Below are 25,306 nucleotides of genomic sequence, written 5' to 3'. Positions count from 1 at the left end.
TGGGATTCCCTATGGGTCTTGGTCAACAGTAGTGTACTACATACGGAATAGGGTGCCATTTGGAATGTAGGCCCTATACTCAGAGGGAGCAGGGGGAGTCTTCTAGCCCATTTGACAGAGTTACACGGTGTGCTCTGTACTCTACACTAGCCTTATTCTACTCCAACGCTACGGATGATAAACCAAATGTAAAAATACCTCACTCCCTCTTCATTCCTCACCCAGAGGACAATAGCTTTAGCTACTTTGAAAAGTACAACTTTTCTTTGTTGCGTATCACTCAGTCACAGCGAGCACAGATGTTTTGAATAGGAGAGAAATAAAATGTCACCCGTGTTTAATTTTATCATTTAGGACACGAGTGTGTCATCAGCTTCTTGGAATGTTTCCGAGGTCATCTAAGTAGACTGCTCTCTCTCGTTTCTCTCTCCACACCTTTCTTCTCCTCATCTTCCTCTCTCTCGCTCGCTCTCTCTTTCTCTCGCCTCGACCACCTCTACCTCCCTCTCTCTTTTGATCTTTCTATTTTTTGCCCTCTCACAACCCTACTGCCCTTTCTTTCTTTCTTCTCTCTTTCTTTCTTTCTTTCTTTCTTTCTTTCTTTCTTTCTTTCTTTCTTTCTTTCTTTCTTTCTTTCTTTCTTTCTTTCTTTCTTTCTTTCTTTCTTTCTTTCTTTCTTTCTTTCTTTCTCTCTTTCTCTCTCTCTCTCTCTCTTAACTCTACCTTACCCTCTCTCTCTTTTCTCTATATTTTGTCTCCTTCCCTGGTCTGATAAGTCGGTCATGGTCACAGCCCTGCCCTGTGTGTCCCTGTGTCCCTGGCTGTGCTGCCTGCTTTAGTAGTGGAGCTCTGGGGCATTTGACACCTGGTGGCGTCTGGAGTCTTGTCCCTGTCCTAGGTGGCTGGGCTGCTGCTCTGTCCTCTAGTGGGGTCGGTCTAGTAGTATGTCGATTTTAGAGGGAAGATTTTTCTCTGCGGTATAGGTCGTAATACTGACTTTATTTCGACCATGATTTCTCCTTATTCTATTATCCAGAACTAGTGAAAACACACTGCAGAGTATTAGAATGACAGTGAACACAGTATATTTATTTCATACCAGGTTATATGGTGTATTTCTGATAGGTATTAGACCGGCCATAATTCAACTTAAGGGAACTCAAATATGGTCATACTAGATTGGTTTTCAATTTGTCCTACGGAATTCTCTGACCCAATTCATCAAAATATACATGGTTATTGATGAGTAAATGAAAGGGAAAAGTAATTAAATGATCCATAACAGGTATACAGAGTTATCTTATCGATTACTGCAACAGAGGACGTTGATTACAGCAAAAGCCTTGTATGGAATACTGTGAACCAGGACTCAATTTGATTTGGTTTACAGAATACATGGGGGAGGGAGAGAGAGAGAGAAAGGGAGAGAGATGAGAGCAAGAATACAGAGAAACAAACCGTTGTTCTTCACACCTCTGAGGTTTTCACTTTATTTTATTAGAGAATTGAATCATGTCGAACAATGTTGCTTATCAAATTCCCCATCGATTGAGGCAACCATTTTAGCTGCCCTATTTATTGATGGAGCAACAAAAACATTGTGGATCAAACGAGATTGTCAGTGTGCCTAAGTTTATTTAATGTCAGGGTTAGGGTTATTTGGGTTAGAGTGCCATAGGGATAGTCCTCTGAGGTTCTGAGACAAAATGAGCAATATTATCTAACCGTTTCCTATCATCCTCGGTCACTGAGCCTACATGGAAACAGTCATGTAATGGACGGTACTGTATGTACTACGTTAATATTATGTAATCACACCCTTTAGTCCACGTGCCACAGTCCTCTCTCTCTCTCTCTCTCTCTCTCTCTCTCTCTCTCTCTCTCTCTCTCTCTCTCTCTCTCTCTCTCTCTCTCTCTCTCTCTCTCTCTCTCCTCTCTCTCTCTCTCTCTCTCTCTGTTTTCCTCTCTTCCTGCTCCATTTGCTGTGTGGAGGGTTCAGCTAAACCTAATCTGTCAGCGTGAGGGAGCGAGGGAGCGAGGGAGGGAGGGAGGGCTGGCGTAGGGGCTAAGCGTCAAGCGGAGTGATGACTGGGCCCTCCAGGACTCCCTGCTCCTCACCTGTCTTCTGCTCTCCTCTCCCCCTCTCTCCCCCGTCTCTCTCCTCCTCTGTCTTAACACTGGGAATACAGTGGGCTCTGGGAGATTTGTCTTAGTGAGACACTGCTGATGGGATCTGTGTATAACAGGCAGCCCAGTGCTGGGTCTCTGATGAGGACTCAGGTGGTGCAGTGTTATTTCTGCTGAAGGCACAGCCTACTTTATCAACCCTACACACCACGGCACAGCATACACCAGAGAGCGGTATGGAGGGTAGGGAGAGGCAAAGAGAGAGAGAAAGAGAGAGAGAGTGATTGTGAGAAAGATTGTGAGAGAGAGGGGGAAAGAGAGAGAGAGACCAAGTGAGAAAGAAAGGAAGTACAAGTGTTTATTAACTTTTTTTGATATTTACAAGTTGTGTACTAAGGTTTGAAGAGCCTGCTATTTCGACTGTATTCATTGTTAGTTGATTTGTAGGAGGCAGTCAATTTGAATGGTCTTGTTATGTAAAATGAAAGGACTGTAGCATCACACCATTGTGGAGCTGTGGAGCTATAGAGAGCTCTGCTGGCAGTGGAGAGAAATAGAGAGCAGGAGGTAGGGAGGAAACATGTTATTTTTGTGTCTGTTTGGAGTACATAGACATGCTAGTCCAGGCTGGGGAGAAGGGGTGAGGAGGGTGGCAGGGTGATGTTATGAGGGGAGAGGAGGGGAGACAGGGGAGGAGGTGGGATGTTGTGAGGACGGAGAGGGAGGGGACAGCAGGAAAATGTTGAGCGGGAAGGAAGAACAGAGGCAAGGTGAGTCGGGGTGAGGAAAGACATTTTGTGCAGAAGAGAGGAGGCAGGGGGATGTTGTTGTGAGGAAGATGAATGATCATAGAGCACTGTAAAAGCACTGCGACTGCTGCTGTTGACCTTGAGCGTCTGTGTGTGTGCTCTCTCCCTCTCTCATCGTGCTTCTCTTGCTCGATCTCGATTGCTCTTCCCTCACTCTCTTTGTCTCTTTCTCTCTTTATATGCCTCTCTCACTCGATCTCTCTCGATCTCGGCCTTTCTTGATATATCTCTCTTCCTCCCTCTTCTTCCTCTTTTCTCTCCCTCCATCACTCTCTCCAGACCTTCTTTTCCCCTCTCTATCTCTCTCTCCCTCCATCACTCTCTCCAGACCCTCTCTATATCTCTCTCTCTCTCCCTCCATCACTCTCTTCAGCCCCTCTCTCCCCCTCTCTATCTCTCTCTCCCTCCATCACTTTCTCCAGACACTCTATCTCTCCCTCTACCTCATCACTCTCTAGACCCTCTCTCCCCCTCTCTATCTCTCTCTCCCTCCATCACTTTCTCCAGACCCTCTATCTCTCCCTCTACCTCCATCGCTCTCTCCAGACCCTCTCTCCCCCTCTCTATCTCTCTCTCCCTCCATCACTTTCTCCAGACCCTCTATCTCTCCCTCTACCTCATCACTCTCTCCAGACCCTCTCTCCCCCTCTCTATCTCTCTCTCCCTCCATCACTTTCTCCAGACCCTCTATCTCTCCCTCTACCTCATCACTCTCTCCAGACCCTCTCTCCCCCTCTCTATCTGTCTCTCCCTCCATCACTTTCTCCAGACCCTCTATCTCTCCCTCTACCTCATCACTCTCTCCAGACCCTCTCTCCCCCTCTCTATCTGTCTCTCCCTCCATCACTTTCTCCAGACCCTCTATCTCTCCCTCTACCTCATCACTCTCTCCAGACCCTCTCTCCCCCTCTCTATCTCTCTCTCCCTCCATCACTTTCTCCAGACCCTCTATCTCTCCCTCTACCTCCATTGCTCTCTCCAGACCCTCTCTCCCCCTCTCTATCTGTCTCTCCCTCCATCACTTTCTCCAGACCCTCTATCTCTCCCTCTACCTCCATCGCTCTCTCCAGACCCTCTCTCCCCCTCTCTATCTGTCTCTCCCTCCATCACTTTCTCCAGACCCTCTATCTCTCCCTCTACCTCATCACTCTCTCCAGACCCTCTCTCCCCCTCTCTATCTCTCTCTCCATCCATCACTTTCCCCAGACCCTCTATCTCTCCCTCTACCTCCATCGCTCTCTCCAGACCCTCTCTCCCCCTCTCTATCTGTCTCTCCCTCCATCACTTTCTCCAGACCCTCTATCTCTCCCTCTACCTCATCACTCTCTCCAGACCCTCTCTCCCCCTCTCTATCTGTCTCTCCCTCCATCACTTTCTCCAGACCCTCTATCTCTCCCTCTACCTCATCACTCTCTCCAGACCCTCTCTCCCCCTCTCTATCTGTCTCTCCCTCCATCACTTTCTCCAGACCCTCTATCTCTCCCTCTACCTCATCACTCTCTCCAGACCCTCTCTCCCCCTCTCTATCTCTCTCTCCCTCCATCACTTTCTCCAGACCCTCTATCTCTCCCTCTACCTCCATTGCTCTCTCCAGACCCTCTCTCCCCCTCTCTATCTGTCTCTCCCTCCATCACTTTCTCCAGACCCTCTATCTCTCCCTCTACCTCCATCGCTCTCTCCAGACCCTCTCTCCCCCTCTCTATCTGTCTCTCCCTCCATCACTTTCTCCAGACCCTCTATCTCTCCCTCTACCTCATCACTCTCTCCAGACCCTCTCTCCCCCTCTCTATCTGTCTCTCCCTCCATCACTTTCTCCAGACCCTCTATCTCTCCCTCTACCTCATCACTCTCTCCAGACCCTCTCTCCCCCTCTCTATCTGTCTCTCCCTCCATCACTTTCTCCAGACCCTCTATCTCTCCCTCTACCTCATCACTCTCTCCAGACCCTCTCTCCCCCTCTCTATCTGTCTCTCCCTCCATCACTTTCTCCAGACCCTCTATCTCTCCCTCTACCTCATCACTCTCTCCAGACCCTCTCTCCCCCTCTCTATCTGTCTCTCCCTCCATCACTTTCTCCAGACCCTCTATCTCTCCCTCTACCTCATCACTCTCTCCAGACCCTCTCTCCCCCTCTCTATCTCTCTCTCCCTCCATCACTTTCTCCAGACCCTCTATCTCTCCCTCTACCTCCATCGCTCTCTCCAGACCCTCTCTATCTCTCTCTCCCTCCATCACTCTCTCCAGACCCTGCAATATGATTAATAGCAATGACGTTCAAATCGATAGTGGATTTGTAGAAACTGCGCTAAATAGATTAAATGTACTGGCAGCCATCCACTCGCTACTTTTGGCCAGTGCAGCACAATATTTATGATTAAGACATAATAGTTACTCTCAACACCACCAACTACCATAGCTCTGTGTTGCTCAAAAGGTAGAGTGTTGGTAGAGAGAAGAGAGAGAAAGAGTGAGAGAAAGAGAGAGAATGGAAAAAGAGAGAGAGAAACAGAGAGGATATGAGAAAAGAGGAAGGAAGGAGAGAAGAGAAGAGGAGAGGAGACTCACAGACAGACGGGCTTCCTGCCTCCTAACATCAATATTTATTTATGTGTTTATTTGTTTAGTCCTGTTGTGTGCTTTTCACAAGCTGCTGTTTATATCCCACGATAGTTGTCATCTTTCTCATCTATTTACGCATCTGTGTGGGTGTGAGTGTGCTTGTGAGTGTGAGTCTGTGATATGTGTGACTGTTCATTTGGGGAAATCAGCTGATGTAAACTTCACAGAATGAGAAGGAAGGGGTTAACAACAGGTTCAGTGTTTACCGTACAGGTAGAATTAGGTGATCTGTGAAAGGCATCGGAAGCCTTCAGAATATGGTTGTTAGATAAAGGGTAGTGATTGTAAGCAAGCGGTTTAGTAGCAGTTCACTACAGACTGAACTACAGACAGAAAGACTGGAACCTCTCAGGCCTGCTAGTATTCGGCTCACATTCCCATCCTACCCTCTCCCTCCCTCCGTCACCTCCTCCCTCTCACTCCTCCTCATCCCCCTTTTCCAGGACCTAGAGTTTACAGTGCAGAGCTCAGCTGTCCCTTGCTATACCCTGCTATTCCCTGCTTCTCAGCAGAACTAAGCCAGTACTGTCAAAGATGGAGAGACAGAGAGGATAGGAAGGGAAAGAGAGAGATAGAAGGGAGGAAGGGGGGCTCCCGAGTGGTGCATCGCAGTGCTAGAGGCGTCACTACAGATTCGGGTTCGAACCCTGGCTGTGTCGCAGCCAGCTGCGACTGGGAGACCCATGAGGCAGCGCACAATTGGCCCAGCGTCGTCCGGGTTAGGGGAGGGTTTGGCTGGCCGGGGTGTTCTTGTCCCAATGCGCTCTAGCGACTCCTGTGGCGGGCCGTTCACATGCATGCAGACCCTGTCGCCAGTTGTACAGTGTTTTCTCCAACACATTGGTATGGCTGGCTTCTGGGTTAAGCGAGCAGTGTGTCAAGAACCAGTGTGGCTTGGCAGGTTCGTGTTTTGGAGGACGCGTGGCTCTCAACCTTCGCCTCTCCCGAGTCTATACGGGAGTTGCAGTGATGGGGCAAGATTGTAACTACCAATTAGATATCACGAAATTGGGGAGAAAATGGGGTAAAAAGTACCACAATGAAAAAAATAAGGAACATTGCTTCCATTCAGCCACAAGAACATTAGTGAGGTCTGGCACTGATGTTGGGCGATTAGGCCTGGCTTGCCGTCGGCGTTCCAATTCATCCCAAAGGTGTTCGATGAAGTTGAGGTCAGGGCTCTGTGCAGGCCAGTCAAGTTCTTCCACTCCGAATCATCTAGAATGTCATTGTATGCTGTAGCCTTAAGATTTCTCTTCACTGGAACTAAGGGGCCTAGCCCGAACCATGAAAAACAGCCTCAGACTATTATTCCTCCTCCACCAAACTTTACATTTGGCACTATGCATTGGGCAGGTAGTGTTCTCCTGGCATCTGCCAAACCCAGAAGAGTCTGTTACACTGCCAGGTGAAGCGTGATTGATCACTCCAGAGAATGTGTTTCTACTGCTCCAGAGTCCAATGACGGCAAGCTTTACACCACTCCAGCCAATGCTTGGCATTGCGCATAGTGATCTTAGGCATGTGTGCGGCTGCTGTGCCATGGAAACCCATTTCATGAAGCTCCCAACGAACAGTTCTTGTGCTGACGTTGCTTGAAGAGGTAGTTTGGAACGCGGTAGTGAGTGTTGCAACCGAGGACAGACGTTTTTTACTCACTACACGCTACAGCACTCGGCCGTCCCGTTCTGTGAGCTTGTGTGACCTACCACTTCGTGGCTGAGCCGTTGTTGCTACTAGACATTTCCACTTCACAATAACAGCACTTACAGTTGACCGGGACAGCTCTAGCAGGGCAGAAATTTGACGAACTGATTTGTTGGAAAAGTGGCATCCTATGACGGTGCCACGTTGAAAGTCACTGACTTCTTCAGTAAGGCCATTCTACTGCCAGTGTTTGTCTATGGAGATTGCATGGCTGTGTGTTCAATTTTATACACCTGTCAGAAACGAGTTTGGCTGAAATAGCCGAATCCACTCATTTGAAGGGGTGTCCACATACTTTTGTATATATAGTGTAAATATAAAGAGAGAAGAGGGAAAAATATATGTGGTTGAAAATGCCTCTATCCAACCTGTCTAGTCCACTTACCCGTGAGTCACAAATTGCTCTGTGCTGAAAGATCATGACAGCAGGTATAGAGACAGGTAAAAAGACTGCTCTATCCACCCACTCTCTTACTTCCATCTGGGTCAAAGGTCAAGAGTCAGAGGTTGTTACTTCCTTACTTGTGATTCACAAATTGTTCTGAAAGATTGTGACAGCAGGTAGTTTCAGAGTAAGGAAGAAAGAAAAAAAAGAAAGAAAAGAAAAACTTTGAGACCTTGGTCTGCACACCCACTCTTTTACTTTCATCTGGGTCAAAGGTCAAGAGTCAAAGGTTGTTACTTCCTGTATTTATTAGAGGTTGTTACAGTGTCATGACTCAGGGTCATGGTCAGAGGCTGAAACGATTTGATAGAGGTCGGTTCTGTTATTGTGCTTTCCGGTATTGCTAGGCCAGTGGTTTTCAACCAGTGTGCAGCGGCACACTGCTGTGCCTTGAGGAACTTTCATGTGTGTGCAACAAACCTTTCCTCTGTCACCAACAATTGGAACACTCAAGTATGAACATGAATTGAATGAGCGAGGATGAACACCCATTAATAACATGTGTTTTTGTGAGACATCACTAAATTCCTTATCAAATAAAAAAATACATATTACATATTTGTTAGGGAAATAATGTAAAATCGAGGCTAGACTTTTTTTCTATAGTTATTATCATGAAATAGTCTACCATCCAAAATATGTTGTCATGTTAAACTTCATACAATTGCAAAAGATTTGCTTGAAAAAAGCTAAACAAATCCTAGGGCCCCCAAACGAACAAAATGTACCTTTTGGTGGCGCATTTACCGCATTGAAGAACTTTTATCACAGAAAATAGTTGATTTGCAGTATGGATCAGACAGTTTGTGTAACCAACAGCTGACTAAGAGCAACTGCCACTTCATATGTCGTCAGACAATGTTACAATCAGCTCCAATCCAGTAGAGAGAGTCAGCCCTCCCTCCCTCCCTCCAACCTTCCTTTTGCCTTATTAAAAATGTATCCAGTCCATCTATTTGGGCCTGGATCGATACATTGTGTTAACACAGAGGTTGCTGTTCATGTTCTGGCATAGCAGGGGTGATTAATAAGGACGCTAGCAGCTGTAGATTCAGCGACCTGTACCCCCCCCCCCCCCCCCCCACACACACACACACACACACACACACACACACACACACACACACACACACACACACACAATCACGCACACGCTAATGAAAATACACACACACACACTCCCCCCACACACACAGTCACACACACACGCACACACACGCACACACACATTTACATTGTACATTTTTGTTATTCAGAGACACTCTTATCCAGCGCGACATGCAGTTCATCTTAAGATAGCTAGGTGAGACAACCACATATCTCAGTCATAGTAAGTACAATTTTCCTCTAAAGTAGCAATCAGCAAAGTCAGTGCTAGAAGGAAAAAGTCAAGGCTGAGTGATGGTTGTGGAATTATTGAAGATACTCTTTAAAGAGGTAGGGTGTCCTAGGACTCTGCTGTCTTAGCGTCAGGGGGAAGCTTGTTCCACCATTGGGGGTTGCCAGGAAAGAGAAGAGCTTTGACTGAGCTGAGCGGGTTGCAGATCACCCACAGGGGTGGGAGGTCCAAGAGACCAGAGGTGGAAGAAAGGAGTGCTCGGGTTGGGGTGTAGGGTTTGAGCTTAGCCTGAAGGTAGGGAGGGGCAGTTCCTCTTGCTGCTCCATAGGTAAGCACCATGGTCTTGTAGTGGATGTGAGCTTCGACTGGAAGCCAGTGAAGTGTGCGGAGGAGCGGGGTGACATGGGAGATCTTGGGAAGGTTGATCACCAGGCGAGTTGTGGCGTTCTGGATAAGTTGCAGGGGTTTGATGGCACAAGCGGGAGGCCTGCCAACAGAGAGTTGCAGTAGTCCAGACCGGAGATGACCTGCCTGCGTTAGAACCGATGTTCTACCCATACACACACACATGCTTACAATAACACACACGATCACACACACACACATGCTTACAATAACACACACGATCACACTCACACACATGCACGCTCACAGCACACACCCACTACCACGCTGATCAATACGTCATTAGAGCTGGCAGAGAGAGTGTCTGCCTTGTCTGCCTCCACTATCATTATCACCTCAGTGTAATTTGTTAGGGCTTTATTCTCCATTGTTGTGAGATTTACAGATCCATTATCACGTCGCTGTGTGTGATCCTTCACACTGTTCTCTAGTCCCTCGACCACTGTATTTCTCACACACAGCAGTGTTTAGTTTTTTATACTTGTGTGTGCATGCGTGAGCGTAAGCTTGAGCTCAGTTGTGGTCATGAGTGCATTAATACGTGATCATGTGTGCATACCAAATTGTTAGTAACTTAGCTAACTCTGTCTTTCTGTCTCTCTGTCTCTTGGGCTCTCTCTCGCTCTCTCTCTGTCTCCAGGTTTCCCCAACGAGCCCGCGGCAAATATTGCCTTGGAGACAGTAAAGAGCTGGGTCAAGGAGAACCATGACAAGGTAGGAACTAGCTGGATTACTGTCTCAGACGTACTGTCTCTCCTACACACACTCTGTCTTCTCCTACTCTCTGGACAGGCTCTGAGCTGAGCAGGCCTAACTGGCATCAGACTGCCGTCTCTCCTACACACACTCTGTCTTCTCCTACTCTCTGGACAGGCTCTGAGCTGAGCAGGCCTAACTGGCATCAGACTGCCGTCTCTCCTACACACACTCTGTCTTCTCCTACTCTCTGGACAGGCTCTGAGCTGAGCAGGCCTAACTGGCATCAGACTGCCGTCTCTCCTACACACACTCTGTCTTCTCCTACTCTCTGGACAGGCTCTGAGCTGAGCAGGCCTAACTGGCATCAGACTGCCGTCTCTCCTACACACACTCTGTCTTCTCCTACTCTCTGGACAGGCTCTGAGCTGAGCAGGCCTAACTGGCATCAGACTGCCGTCTCTCCTACACACACTCTGTCTTCTCCTACTCTCTGGACAGGCTCTGAGCTGAGCAGGCCTAACTGGCATCAGACTGCCGTCTCTAAGCCTGGGTGAAGTTCTACTGCTGGGCTGAAATCCACTCAGTTGTGCGATCATGTGTCTCTTATTTTCTCATGTGTTGGCCTAGTCTTTTGGCCTGTGTTCCAATATCCACACTAGCTCACTACTACTTAGAATACATGACCAATACATTACTAAGTGGTATTCCAGTATGGATATATGCTAGTATGGACATTGGAACCCAGCTTTAGGGTTGAGATGGATTCACAGTGAAGGATTAACTGACCCTATAGAGACTGGCCAGCAGGAGAGAGAACTGGTACTACTGCAGGCAGGTCATTTGTGATACAAGTCAGCAATCATCGTCCATCCATGTTTGAGGACGTCGTGAGATGACGTGGAAGCCGGCCACTAGGGGCAACAGGAAGTGTAGTTACCTTCAAGTAGGTTTCGGTTTTGCTAGGGCATTGTAGACGGGGATGGCGTAAGCATCTGCCTCTGATTCGAAAGGTTGCATGTTTGAATCCAGCAAAATAAAGTTATTTTTGATTCAAGCCTATCCCAAACCTTAACCCTTACCTTAACCATTCGGAGTTATGCCTGAACTTAACCTTAACCTTAAGAATTTGGAGTTAATGCCTAAACTTAACAATTTGAAATGTTACGTTTGGAACAACTTTGACATTTGAGAAACATGATGAACGTCTAATTTTGGTGTGAGACTATGAGAGCTTGTTGACTACGGATACTGGTATGTCCTTGTGTGTCCTGGTATCTCCTGGTGTCTCCTGGTATCTCCTGGTATCTCCCGGTATCTCCTGGTGTCTCCTGGTATCTCCTTGTGTGTCTTGGTATCTCCTGGTGTCTCCTGGTATCTCCTTGTGTGTCCTGGTATCTCCTTGTGTGTCCTGGTATCTCCTTGTGTGTCCTGGTATCTCCTGGTATCTCCTGGTATCTCAAGGTATCTCCTGGTATCTCCTGGTGTCTCCTGGTATCTCCTGGTATGTCTTGGTATCTCCTGGTGTCTCCTGGTATCTCCTTGTGTGTCCTGGTATCTCCTTGTGTGTCCTTGTATCTCCTTGTGTGTCCTGGTATCTCCTAGTGTCTCATTGTGTCTCCTGGTGTCCCCTGGTATCTCCTGGTGTCTCCTGGTATCTCCTTGTGTGTCCTGGTATCTCCTGGTGTCTCATTGTGTCTCCTGGTGTCTCCTGGTATCTCCTTGTGTGTCCTGGTATCTCCTTGTGTGTCCTTGTATCTCCTTGTGTGTCCTGGTATCTCCTGGTGTCTCATTGTGTCTCCTGGTGTCCCCTGGTATCTCCTTGTGTGTCCTGGTATCTCCTTGTGTGTCCTGGTATCTACTTGTGTGTCCTTGTATCTCCTTGTGTGTCCTGGTATCTCCTGGTGTCTCATTGTGTCTCCTGGTGTCCCCTGGTATCTCCTGGTGTCTCCTGGTATCTCCTGTTATCCTGATGATATATTTTGCTTTTCCTGATGTCTCCTGATGTCCACTGGTGTCTCCTGGTGTCTCCTGTTATCCTGATGATATATTTTGCTTTTCCTGATGTCTCCTGATGTCCACTGGTGTCTCCTGGTGTCTCCTGTTATCCTGATGATATATTTTGCTTTTCCTGATGTCTCCTGATGTCCACTGGTGTCTCCTGGTGTCTCCTGTTATCCTGATGATATATTTTGCTTTTCCTGATGTCTCCTGATGTCCACTGGTGTCTCCTGGTGTCTCCTGTTATCCTGATGATATATTTTGCTTTTCCTGATGTCTCCTGATGTCCACTGGTGTCTCCTGGTGTCTCCTGTTATCCTGATGATATATTTTGCTTTTCCTGATGTCTCCTGATGTCCACTGGTGTCTCCTGGTGTCTCCTGTTATCCTGATGATATATTTTGCTTTTCCTGATGTCTCCTGATGTCCACTGGTGTCTCCTGGTGTCTCCTGTTATCCTGATGATATATTTTGCTTTTCCTGATGTCTCCTGATGTCCACTGGTGTCTCCTGGTGTCTCCTGTTATCCTGATGATATATTTTGCTTCTCCTGGTGTCTCCTGGTGTCTACTAGTATTGTACTGGTATCCATTAGTTCTACTCTAACTACTGTACACATCTCCCGTAAATATCTAAAAGCAATCATTTGTAACCGCCTCACTTGGTCGCCCGTTCATTTAGTGTGCGTTCTGCGTTCAGTATGCGTATCAAATTAGATCTCAATCTGTACTCTAATCAGTCCTTAAATGCTCTGTTGACTTTTAAACGGTTCTGAGTTAGGAAGGCACTTGAAGTCATGCAGAAAGCCAAGAGGAAAATAAACACGTAAGATGACATAAACTGAAACTAATATGGTTAAATGAAACAAATGATAATGATGTTGCAAGTTCAAGTAGTACGGGCTCAGACAGTGTGGAATGGAAGGGTCCGTTCATTCATTCAGTTTTGTCTTTACAATTCTGTCCTCACAAGTGGAAGCAGAAGGCTGATTTTGGTTGACTGCACTTGATAGAGTAATGTCTGTGGTATTTGTATAGTAACATTAATTCATGAATGCTCCTAGACTGACTGGTTTTGTCTTCACTAATCATGGAGAAGTAGAAGGAACTGGCCTTGGTTAGCTTAACTTCATAGTGTTAGTTATACAGTGTATTTGTATGGGAATGAATATGTACCAGTATTCACACTGTATTTGTGTGGTAATGATTTGAACCAGTAGGTATTGTACTGGACTGAATGGACTGGCAGATAATGGTCAGTTAGAGATAATGGTCTTTTGACTGCTTCATGAACATTAGATGAGTCATTGTTTCACAGGTTAAAAGGTACAGGAAGTAAAAGGCCTTGGGCAGGCTGAACTTCACAATGTAGAGCAGGATTTCCCATACTCGGTCCTGCATAGTGTAGGGCAGGTATTCCCAAACTGGGGGTACGCGCAATGCCGTCGGGGGTATGCCAAATAAAAATGTGATTCACATTCACACATTTTCAAACAGTCCATTTATATTTTCCAACGGGGCTATACATTTGGGTGAGGTTTTTTTCTCGCCTGAGTAGCCTCGTTTCACTGCCAAAAATAAAATGAAACCATCTAGTGTTCAGCGAAATAACAACACAATGTCAAATACATATAGTCTAGTCAAATAATTAACATCCAATCACATTAACCGTTACTCTCTCGCGGGAATTCCACTAACGGTCTGTATGTAGCCAAACGGAGCTGCTGCTCATTCCGTTTGCTCGAAAATTGATAAATGGTTAAAAAAAGTAAGGCCCGTGCCCATAGAGACAAATACCAGCTCTACTGATAGTACTGCTACTACCAGCTCTACTGATAGTACTGCTACTACCAGCAGTACTACACCTGCACCTGTCGATGACACAAGTTGATCTGCTTCCACGAGGACATCCAATGCCAGCATCAGTAATTCTACATTTGTTGTTAGCCCAGCTAGCATGGACACTGACCGTTGTGAATCTGATGCAGCCGAAGAGCTACTACTCGCTTACCTGGGAAAGCACCGAACAACAGACTGGGACATTGGACCATCAAAGATATGCAAATATGATGAGAACTACATTGATTTGGGGTTCACTTATATTGGGTGTAGTGCCTTTCCTCAGCCACAGTCTGTTATATGTGCAAAAGTACTATCTCACAACTCGATTAAACCTTCACTCTTGCGCAGACATTTAGAAACTAAACATGCCAATTTTAAAAATAAGCCACAGAAGTTTTTGGAGTGAAAATGAAGAGTTTTGAGTAGTATGATGTATAAAAGCAACAGATACCATTAATAAGAAGGGTCTAGAAGCATCTTATATGGTGAGCTACCGAGTGGCTAGGACAGGCAAGCCCCATGCTATTGTGGAGGACTTAATTCTTCCTGCTGCTGCGGGTATGGCTGGGACAATGCTGGGGGAAAAGGCAAAAAAAACTATACAGACAATGTCTTCATCAAACAACACTGTTTCACGACGCATCAGTGACATGGCAGGAGCTGTTTTGAAACAATTACTGCTTCAAGCCAGTAAATTCTATGTGTTACAGCTGGATGAGTCAACAGACGTGGCGGGCCTGGCACTGCGCCTGGTATATGTCCGTTACGTTTATGAGGGGTCAATTAAGGAAGACATCCTCTTCTGCAAACCACTGGAAACCAGGACAACAGGAGAGGATATTTTTTTAAGTACTGGACAGCTTTGTGACATCAAATAGACTTTGGTGGTCAAGATGTGTTGGTATCTGTACTGATGGCGCAAACAGGGAGACATAGTGGAGTGGTAACGCGCGTGCAAGCAGTTGCTCCCGACACCACGTGGGTACACTGCAGAATCCACCGAGAGGCTCTTGCTGCCAAGGGAATGCCTGACAGCTTGAAAGATGTTTTTGACACTACAATGAAAATGATTAACTTTGTTAAAGCATTTTCTACATTTGCAATGATATGGGCAGCGACCATGTAACTCTTTTACAATATATAGAAGTGCGCTGGTTCTCAAGGGGCAAAGTATTGACACGTTTTTTGGAATTGAGGGACGAGCTTAAAGTTTTATTTACTGACCATAATTTTCACTTGTCTGACTGCTTACATGATGACAAGTTTCTCACACGACTGGCCTATCTGGGTGATGTTTTTTCTTGCCTAAATTATCTGAATCTAGGATTACCGGGACCCTCCACAACTATATTCAATGTGCGGAACAAAATTGAGGCTATGATTAAGAAGTTGGAGCTCTTCTCTGTCTGCATTAACAAGGACAACACACAGGTCTTTCCATCATTGTATGATTTTTGTGTGTGCAATGAACTCAAGCTTACGGACAATGTCAAATGTGATATAGCGAAGCACCTGAGTGAGTTGGGTGTGCAATTACGCAGGTACTTTCCCGAAACGGATGACCCAAACAACTGGATTCATTCTCCCTTTCATGCCCTGCCTCCAGTCCACTTACCGATATCTGAACAAGAGAGCCTCATCGAAATTGCAACAAGCAGTTTAGTAAAAATTGAATTTAGTAAGAAGCCACTGCCAGATTTCTGGATTGGGCTGCGCTCAGAGTATCCTGCCTTGGCAAATCGCGCAGTTAAGACACTGATGCCCTTTGCAACCACGTACCTATGTGAGAGTGGATTTTTGGCCCTCACCAGCATGAAAACTAAATACAGGTACAGACTGTGTGTGGAAAATGATTTAAGACTGAGACTCCAATACAACCCAACGTTGCAGAGTTATGTACATCCTTTCAAGCACACCCTTCTCATTAACCCGTGGTGAGTTATTCACAATTGTCGATGAACAAATAACGTTTTTTATGTAAGATGGCTAAATAAAGAGCAAAATTATAGTTTATTATTATATTATTATTTGTGCCCTGGTCCTATAAGAGTTCTTTGTCACTTCCCACGAGCCGGGTTGGGACAAAAACTCACATTCATTCTTATGTTTAATAAATGTATCGTATAGTGTGTGTGTGGCAGGCTTACATGGCAAAAAACAACATTTGAGAATGTGCTGACCCTGGTGCTAGAGAGGGTACACAGCTGGAGGTTGAATGTTTGAAGAGGTACCGGACTATAAAAAGTGTGGGAACCACTGGTGTAGTGTATTTGACTGAATGTTAAACTCTATCTGTACGGTAATGATATTCGAATGGACATGAGTCAATGTTTCTCAGGTTGAAGGTGCTGTACATATGCTGCAGAGGAAGTAAAAGGCCTTTGGCTGGCTGAACTTCAAAGTGTAAGTTCTACTGTATTTCAATTGATATGATCTGTAGGGTATTTGACTAAGGATTGCATCCCGAATGGCACCATATTCCCTATATAATGCACTACTTTTGATCAGCCCTATGGGCCCTGGTCAAAGGTAATGCTTTTTAAAGGGAGTAGGGCACCATTTGGGACACAGACTAAGTTCTACTGTATTTGAATGCTAATGATATTCGAATGGATTGGCAGATAATAGTCTCTTGGCAGCAAACAAGCTGAGTCATCATTGAACATGACTCTCAGGTTGAAAGGTATAATACATGACTGGGAATTGTGAATTCTGACTATCTTCCATTGTAATGCACTCTGACACACACACGCACAAACACGCACACACACACACTCTCTCACACACAAACACTCTCACACACACACGTGCGCACACACACGCGTACACACACAGAATAGTGAAATTGAACTACCTCTCATTGTAATGCACTCTAGCTCTTCTAGCTGAGGCAAGCTGAATATGATGATGATGGTTATGTAAATGTAAAAGACCAAGTCTGAACCCCATATGGCACCCTATTCCCTATGGGCCCTGGTCAGAAGTAGTGCACTACGTAGAAAATAGGGTGCCATTAGGGACACAATAAAAAACCTAGCTACTCAACATGTATATTCTATTTTGCATATGTGGGGCTAAGACCACTCTAGCCCTATTCCCTAATGTAGGGCACTACCTCTGAACAGAGTCCTGTGGGCTCTGGTCAAAAGTAGTGCACTATAAAGGGAATAGGGTGCCATTTTCTGTGGTAAATATTGAAGGGAAAGCCGAATATAAAACCCACTGCTGCAGAGTTTTATGTATTACAGGTTCATCATAACGACTTACAGGCCTCATATGTACCATTCTGTATTGCATTTACAGACTCATATTTAGGCCTACGACATATCTCAGATAGCTGCCTGTCTGTATAACAGGTTCATCATAAGGCCTAACACATCTCATAGCTATACGTTTCTGTATTGCAGGTGTGTCCTAGCTACCTCATTACCCAGAGACAGACAATAACAGGCTTACTGATGTCTACTTGTCTGTTTGCCTGTCTCACTGTCAGCTTATCTTGGCATAAAGATGAAAACACAAACACTCTCTACGATTGAGTGGTTTGTGATCCCTCCAATAGCTATTTTCCTCCAATCTCCTGGAGTTGGCTAGTACAAATAAGTCAACATCCTAGTGACTGTGCATTAGGTTATGTGAAAAGAATCCATATATTTTCCCATTCGTTTTCTTTTATCTTGGAGTGGCAGAGTGTGTACTGTTTTCTGTATTACAGCATGGTGTCCTAAAATGTTCTCCATACCACTGGCTCATCATAAGACCGAAGACATATCTTAGTCAGTGACAGCTTACTGATGCCTGCCCATCTCAATGTCAGATAATCTTGGCATTGATGCTACAATAGCTATTTTACCGTCTCATGATGTTAGTATAGTCCGTCTAAGATAAGGATGACTGAACTAACATCCCTACAATGTTATTTGATGTAACATGTTCGATGTACTACATTATTTGCAAAAGCTTATCCATATAAGCCTATATTTTCCATTCATGTTATTTTATCTAGGAGTGGGAATGCACTTCAGCCAGTGGAGGCTGCTGAGGGAAGGACAGCTTCTAATAATGGCTGGAATGGAGTCAACTGCATGGTATCAAACACGTGGTTTCCATGTGGTAGATAGCATTCCGTTGACTCTATTCCTGCCATTGACAATGAGCTGACCTCCCCTTAGCAGCCTCCACTGGCCTCAATAGCTATTTTACTCCCATCTCATGGCGTTATCTAGAAAATGAAACTAACTTCCCATACGATTGGAAATGAATTAAGTTATTTGGAAAGCATGTCCATGTAGGTCTATATTTCCATTCATGTTATTTCATTGTGGAGTGGCCTGTCTAGTGGCCTATTTAAAGTGACAGAGTCTAGCATCGATCAATCTTGGTTCCGCAGTGACTGATGATAACCTTCTAAAGGTCACAGCTATTGACTACGCCACCAGGGGTAATCTCTGTCACAGTGGCTAGATACAAGTGCTAAATAAACCCATGAGCTGTATACCTACCACAGCATTGTATAGTGTGACCTTTGCGTCCCAAATGACACCTTATTCCCTATGTAGTGCACTACTTTTTACCAGGGCCTATAGGGGAATAGGTGTGTAATGTTATAGCTGCAGTGAAACAACACTACACACCTATCTAATGAATTATATTGCTATTACTGCATGTTGATGTGTTAAGGAATGGTTGTAGCGTTTGTCCTTCTTTGCCTGGTGATTTCTGTAAGGTGATTTCTGTAAGGTGGCTTCTGTAAGGTGGCTTCTGTAAGGTGGCTTCTGTAAGGTGGCTTCTGTAAGGTGGCTTCTGTAAGGTGGCTTCTTTAAGGTGGCTTCTGTAAGGTGGCTTCTGTAAGGTGGCTTCTGTAAGGTGATTTCTGTAAGGTGATTTCTGTAAGGTGGCTTCTGTAAGGTGGCTTCTGTAAGGTGGCTTCTGTAAGGTGGCTTCTGTAAGGTGGCTTCTGTAAGGTGGCTTCTGTAAGGTGATTTCTGTAAGGTGATTTCTGTAAGGTGATTTCTGTAAGGTGGCTGTATAACCGCCTGTAAATATTCAGCTAAGCTGACTGCTGTGGTTGTTTTATCACTTTAACTCTCAGGGTTTCTGCTGGATTCAATGAAAATGAGACACTAGGAGGCAGAAATAATATGATCTGTGTCTTTATGTGGGATTAATCCCCTGTGGGAGGACATTACCGGTGAAGCTGCTGGGTCCAGACAGGATTTATACTCTGCCAGTGAAGAAAGGGCACATTTCAAATGACTAATTCGAAAATATGTTTCATGAATGTAATGTATTTTTCAGTAATATTTATTCTCACCATGTGTGTTTAATCTGGATTGACCAAAGCCCATGTCTACAGTAGATACTGAAATAGAAAATTCTCCCACTTAAGATTTCCTTAGCTTTTTCCCCTCATTCTTGTCAGTGAAGAGTAATCTGCTATAAAACAGTGTTTGTATTTTCTAAGAGCATCATATACATGTTGAAGTGTGAGCTGGGTTAACAATGATGTTAGCATGGCCTGGTAAATTACATCCTGAGCTGTCTAATGGGTTAACAATGATGTTAGCATGGCCTGGTAAATTACATCCTGAGCTGTCTAATGGGTTAACAATGATGTTAGCATGGCCTGGTAAATTACATCCTGAGCTGTCTAATGGGTTAACAATGATGTTAGCATGGCCTGGTAAATTACATCCTGAGCTGTCTAATGGGTTAACAATGATGTTAGCATGGCCTGGTAAATTACATCCTGAGCTGTCTAATGGGTTAACAATGATGTTAGCATGGCCTGGTAAATTGTACCTTCAGCTTTATAATTACACCCTGAGTTTATGTCTAATATATCAACGTAAAGTTTAGGTTCAATATGTCACACCCACAGTCAACATGATGAATAGCTGACACATGACCTTCAGAGGGGAGTGAAGTGTGGGTGGGGGTGAAGGAGGTAGGGTGGGGTGTGTGTGGTGGTGGGGGTGGTGGGGTGTGTGTGTGTGGTGGGGGTGGTGTGTGTGTGTGGGTGGGGTATGTGTGTGTGTGTGGTGGGGTGTGTGTGGTGTGGTGGGGTGGTGTGTGTGTGTGTGGGGTGTGTGTGTGTGTGTGTGTGTGCGAAGAGGAAAGGGGCAGAATTAAGCTTGTAGACAGCATCTTATGGTGTAGGGAAAGTACTGGCTACATGTAATGTCACATCCTCAGAGGTGTCCCAGTGAGCAATAGGGATGTTTGTCAAGTGCAATGTGTTTCTTGCCATTTTCATTGTCAAACATTTTCCTACATTTCAGGCATTTTATTCTTCCCCTTGTGTGTTTCATGGAGGCAAATACAGATCTGGATCAAAAGGCACAGGACAAAGGTTCAGCAGATAACACGTGTCCCGTGGTCATGCATGTAGACCCCAGAGACAGGATGTGAGAGGGATAGAGATATGTGGGGCACAGTTTGCTATGCATGAGTACAATAGGATTAGATTGCTTCCCAGCCCCTTCCTCTGTCAACTACACACACACACACACACACACACACACACACACACACACACACACACACACACACACACACCTGCGTCCCTACAGTCTAGTGTGTTTCAGGACCATGATAAGGCCTCTGTACTGGAGGATAATACTATTGAAGCTGAATCACTCACTACACAATGGTCTGGCCCACAATCAGACATTTTGGGGCGCTACCAGGGGTATAGGCGACTGTGTGGGGGTGTGTGTGTGCATGTGTGTGTCCGTGTGTGTGGGCGTGTGAGTTCAAAGAACAATGACCTTGCAGCACTCCAACCACACCTTAATAGTGTTTTTGTCTGTGCCATTCTTATACAAGGAGGAAAGGAGAGGCTGCAGAGTGATTGATTAACAGTGAGTTTATCTCCCTGGCCAGAACACTGTAGCTCCCTGCAATCCAGCTTTTCCTTCCATAGCCACACAAAGGCTCCTAGTGCCGGTGTGAAATTTCCCCCATAACGGTATTTGTGTGGCTTTAGAATAAACAGCCTACCAGTGGCCAGGCAGAGCAGATCCTTACATCTAACAGAGCCCTAAGTGCTGTGTGTGTGTGCACCCTGGGTGAAGACATGGTCCTTTAGATCACAGAGGATCAAAGCAAATTGGATAGAAGCCCCCTGTATTTCCTGTGTTGTCCACTAATGACAAATAATACAACGATAGAAGAAATAAAAGATAGAATAGTTACACACACACGCACACACAAAGAATTCCTGTTCCTTTAGCCGTTCCCTCCTGTTCGTATGTTCACATATTTTGTCTGAGCTCTTTAAAAATGAAGGACAGGGAAAAAGAATGACACACACACACGCACACACACACATGCACACACACAGGATACTATTACACATTGTCAGTGGGACACAACCTATCAGTCTCCAGTCATTCACATGTTCCTCTAGCTGTTAACTGCTGTTCATATGTTCCTCTAGCTGTTCCCTGCTGTTCATATGTTCCTCTAGCCGTTCCCTCCTGTTCATATGTTCCTCTAGCTGTTCCCTCCTGTTCATATGTTCCTCTAGCTGTTCCCTCCTGTTCATATGTTCCTCTAGCTGTTCCCTCCTGTTCATATGTTCCTCTAGCTGTTCCCTCCTGTTCATATGTTCCTCTAGCTGTTCCCTCCTGTTCATATGTTCCTCTAGCTGTTCCCTCCTGTTCATATGTTCCTCTAGCTGTTCCCTCCTGTTCATATGTTCCTCTAGCTGTTCCCTCCTGTTCATATGTTCCTCTAGCTGTTCCCTCCTGTTCATATGTTCCTCTAGCTGTTCCCTCCTGTTCATATGTTCCTCTAGCTGTTCCCTCCTGTTCATATGTTCCTCTAGCTGTTCCCTCCTGTTCATATGTTCCTCTAGCTGTTCCCTCCTGTTCATATGTTCCTCTAGCTGTTCCCTCCTGTTCACATGTTCCTCTAGCTGTTCCCTCCTGTTCATATGTTCCTCTAGCTGTTCCCTCCTGTTCACATGTTCCTCTAGCTGTTCCCTCCTGTTCATATGTTCCTCTAGCTGTTCCCTCCTGTTCATATGTTCCTCTAGCTGTTCCCTCCTGTTCATATGTTCCTCTAGCTGTTCCCTCCTGTTCATATGTTCCTCTAGCTGTTCCCTCCTGTTCATATGTTCCTCTAGCTGTTCCCTCCTGTTCATATGTTCCTCTAGCTGTTCCCTCCTGTTCACATGTTCCTCTAGCTGTTCCCTCCTGTTCATATGTTCCTCTAGCTGTTCCCTCCTGTTCATATGTTCCTCTAGCTGTTCCCTCCTGTTCATATGTTCCTCTAGCTGTTCCCTCCTGTTCATATGTTCCTCTAGCTGTTCCCTCCTGTTCATATGTTCCTCTAGCTGTTCCCTCCTGTTCATATGTTCCTCTAGCCGTTCCCTCCTGTTCATATGTTCCTCTAGCTGTTCCCTCCTGTTCATATGTTCCTCTAGCCGTTCCCTCCTGTTCATATGTTCCTCTAGCTGTTCCCTCCTGTTCATATGTTCCTCTAGCCGTTCCCTCCTGTTCATATGTTCCTCTAGCTGTTCCCTCCTGTTCATATGTTCCTCTAGCCGTTCCCTCCTGTTCATATGTTCCTCTAGCTGTTCCCTCCTGTTCATATGTTCCTCTAGCTGTTCCCTCCTGTTCATATGTTCCTCTAGCTGTTCCCTCCTGTTCATATGTTCCTCTAGCTGTTCCCTCCTGTTCATATGTTCCTCTAGCTGTTTTCTCCTGTTCATATGTTCCTCTAGCTGTTCCCTCCTGTTCATATGTTCCTCTAGCTGTTCCCTCCTGTTCATATGTTCCTCTAGCTGTTCCCTCCTGTTCATATGTTCCTCTAGCTGTTCCCTCCTGTTCATATGTTCCTCTAGCTGTTCCCTCCTGTTCATATGTTCCTCTAGCTGTTCCCTCCTGTTCATATGTTCCTCTAGCCGTTCCCTCCTGTTCATATGTTCCTCTAGCTGTTCCCTCCTGTTCATATGTTCCTCTAGCTGTTCCCTCCTGTTCATATGTTCCTCTAGATGTTCCCTCCTGTTCATATGTTCCTCTAGCTGTTCCCTCCTGTTCATATGTTCCTCTAGCTGTTCCCTCCTGTTCATATGTTCCTCTAGCTGTTCCCTCCTGTTCATATGTTCCTCTAGCTGTTCCCTCCTGTTCATATGTTCCTCTAGCTGTTCCCTCCTGTTCATATGTTCCTCTAGCTGTTCCCTCCTGTTCATATGTTCCTCTAGCTGTTCCCTCCTGTTCATATGTTCCTCTAGCTGTTCCCTCCTGTTCATATGTTCCTCTAGCTGTTCCCTCCTGTTCATATGTTCCTCTAGCTGTTCCCTCCTGTTCATATGTTCCTCTAGCTGTTCCCTCCTGTTCATATGTTCCTCTAGCTGTTCCCTCCTGTTCATATGTTCCTCTAGCTGTTCCCTCCTGTTCATATGTTCCTCTAGCTGTTCCCTCCTGTTCATATGTTCCTCTAGCTGTTCCCTCCTGTTCATATGTTCCTCTAGCTGTTCCCTCCTGTTCATATGTTCCTCTAGCTGTTCCCTCCTGTTCACATGTTCCTCTAGCTGTTCCCTCCTGTTCATATGTTCCTCTAGCTGTTCCCTCCTGTTCACATGTTCCTCTAGCTGTTCCCTCCTGTTCATATGTTCCTCTAGCTGTTCCCTCCTGTTCATATGTTCCTCTAGCTGTTCCCTCCTGTTCATATGTTCCTCTAGCTGTTCCCTCCTGTTCATATGTTCCTGTAGCTGTTCCCTCCTGTTCATATGTTTCTCTAGCCGTTCCCTCCTGTTCATATGTTCCTCTAGCTGTTCCCTCCTGTTCATATGTTCCTCTAGCCGTTCCCTCCTGTTCATATGTTCCTCTAGCTGTTCCCTCCTGTTCATATGTTCCTCTAGCTGTTCCCTCCTGTTCATATGTTCCTCTAGCTGTTCCCTCCTGTTCATATGTTCCTCTAGCTGTTCCCTCCTGTTCATATGTTCCTCTAGCTGTTCTCTCCTGTTCATAAGTTCCTCTAGCCGTTCCCTCCTGTTCATATGTTCCTCTAGCTGTTCTCTCCTGTTCATAAGTTCCTCTAGCCGTTTCCTTCTGCCATTCTCATCTAATTCTGTTTAATTCAGCCTTACCCAAGTTTAACGGTTGAAAATGTGGTGTGACACTTTATTTGGCTGCCGCAGATTTGTTCTCGATGGGCAAGCCAACATTGCAATTAACATTTCTAAGTTTGGAAGCTCAAACACACATACACACAAACACACGCACACACCCACACGTTTGGAAAAGAGCCTAGGCACCATCACATTACTAACACTGAGCACATCAGATTCAGTAATATACAGTCCAATGCTGGCTCAGGCCTGGTCTGATGTGGACTAAGAGATCTCTTCACCTTTCAAACGGACATCCCTCTATTTTAGGGCTGTAGTATGGGGATGCTGGTCCCAATGACAGTGGCTAAAACACCACGTTTACACCATTTCTCTGTACCTTAAATTATTTATTTACTTTCTTTCTGTGTTTGTCAGGTAATGTATCCTATTTCTCAACCAGCAATATGGACAAACATGACTGATATAAATACATTTGTTATTTTATGACTGTTTTCCGCTGTCTGAGTAAATATACGTTTAGGATGCAGTTGAGAATGTCAAGGCAGATGGAGTATAACGTGACAGTGGGGCGGCATTCATTGTCATTTAAGTTGAATAAGATGGATGGTCAACGTTATCACGGCTCTACAGTGTACCTTACCTGTTGAGAATGAATGGCAGATGTGATTTTTTACTATAGTGTAGAATAGATTAGAATAAGAATGAAATATAATAATACCCCAGACCCCATAGAAACACAGACACACACGTAGACACACACACACCAAACACACACATAACGATACGAATCCAAGATCGCGCCGATAGACATGGCCGCCTAGTTTCAGGCTCCTAAGCAACTTTGCAGTATTTTGTTTTTTTATTGTTATTTCTCATGTTATTAGCCCAGAACGTTCTTTGCGTTATTACATACAGCTGGAAATAACTTTTGGATATCAGAGAGGCCGGTAACATTTCGACCAGGAATATGACTTTCCTGAATTGGATCCTTTGTTCGTACCTTTCAAGGCGATTGAACTTAGTCCAGAGGCTGCTCTAAGACGCCGCCGGCGTAGAAGAGGTATTCGGAGTAGACCATTTTTGTGCAACTCAGGAGGCGTGCACGCCATCAACCACTTCCGAGTATATTACTCGCTAATGTTCAGTCCCTGGATAATAAAGTTGACGAGCTCAGGGCAGAGATCTCCTTCCAGAGAGACATCCGGGACTGTAACATACTCTGTTTGACAGAGC

At 45.4% G+C, this 25,306-nt stretch overlaps 1 protein-coding gene across 2 annotated transcripts in view; it reads left to right on the top strand.

Moving 5' to 3' along the window:
- Nucleotides 1–25,306, top strand: part of macrod2 (mono-ADP ribosylhydrolase 2) — a 1,142,091-nt gene that overhangs the window by 883,336 nt on the left and 233,449 nt on the right. For both annotated transcript variants that reach the window (XM_014207733.3, XM_014207725.3), the window contains exon 8: nucleotides 10,092–10,165. In XM_014207733.3, coding sequence (XP_014063208.1) covers nucleotides 10,092–10,165 — 74 coding nt within the window. The remainder of the gene's footprint in view (nucleotides 1–10,091; nucleotides 10,166–25,306) is intronic.

The sequence above is a fragment of the Salmo salar genome, chromosome 01 (assembly GCF_965601325.2).
Source record: "Salmo salar chromosome 01, fSalSal1, whole genome shotgun sequence".
Lineage (NCBI taxonomy): Eukaryota > Metazoa > Chordata > Actinopteri > Salmoniformes > Salmonidae > Salmo > Salmo salar.
This window is presented reverse-complemented; position numbering and strand designations above follow the sequence as displayed.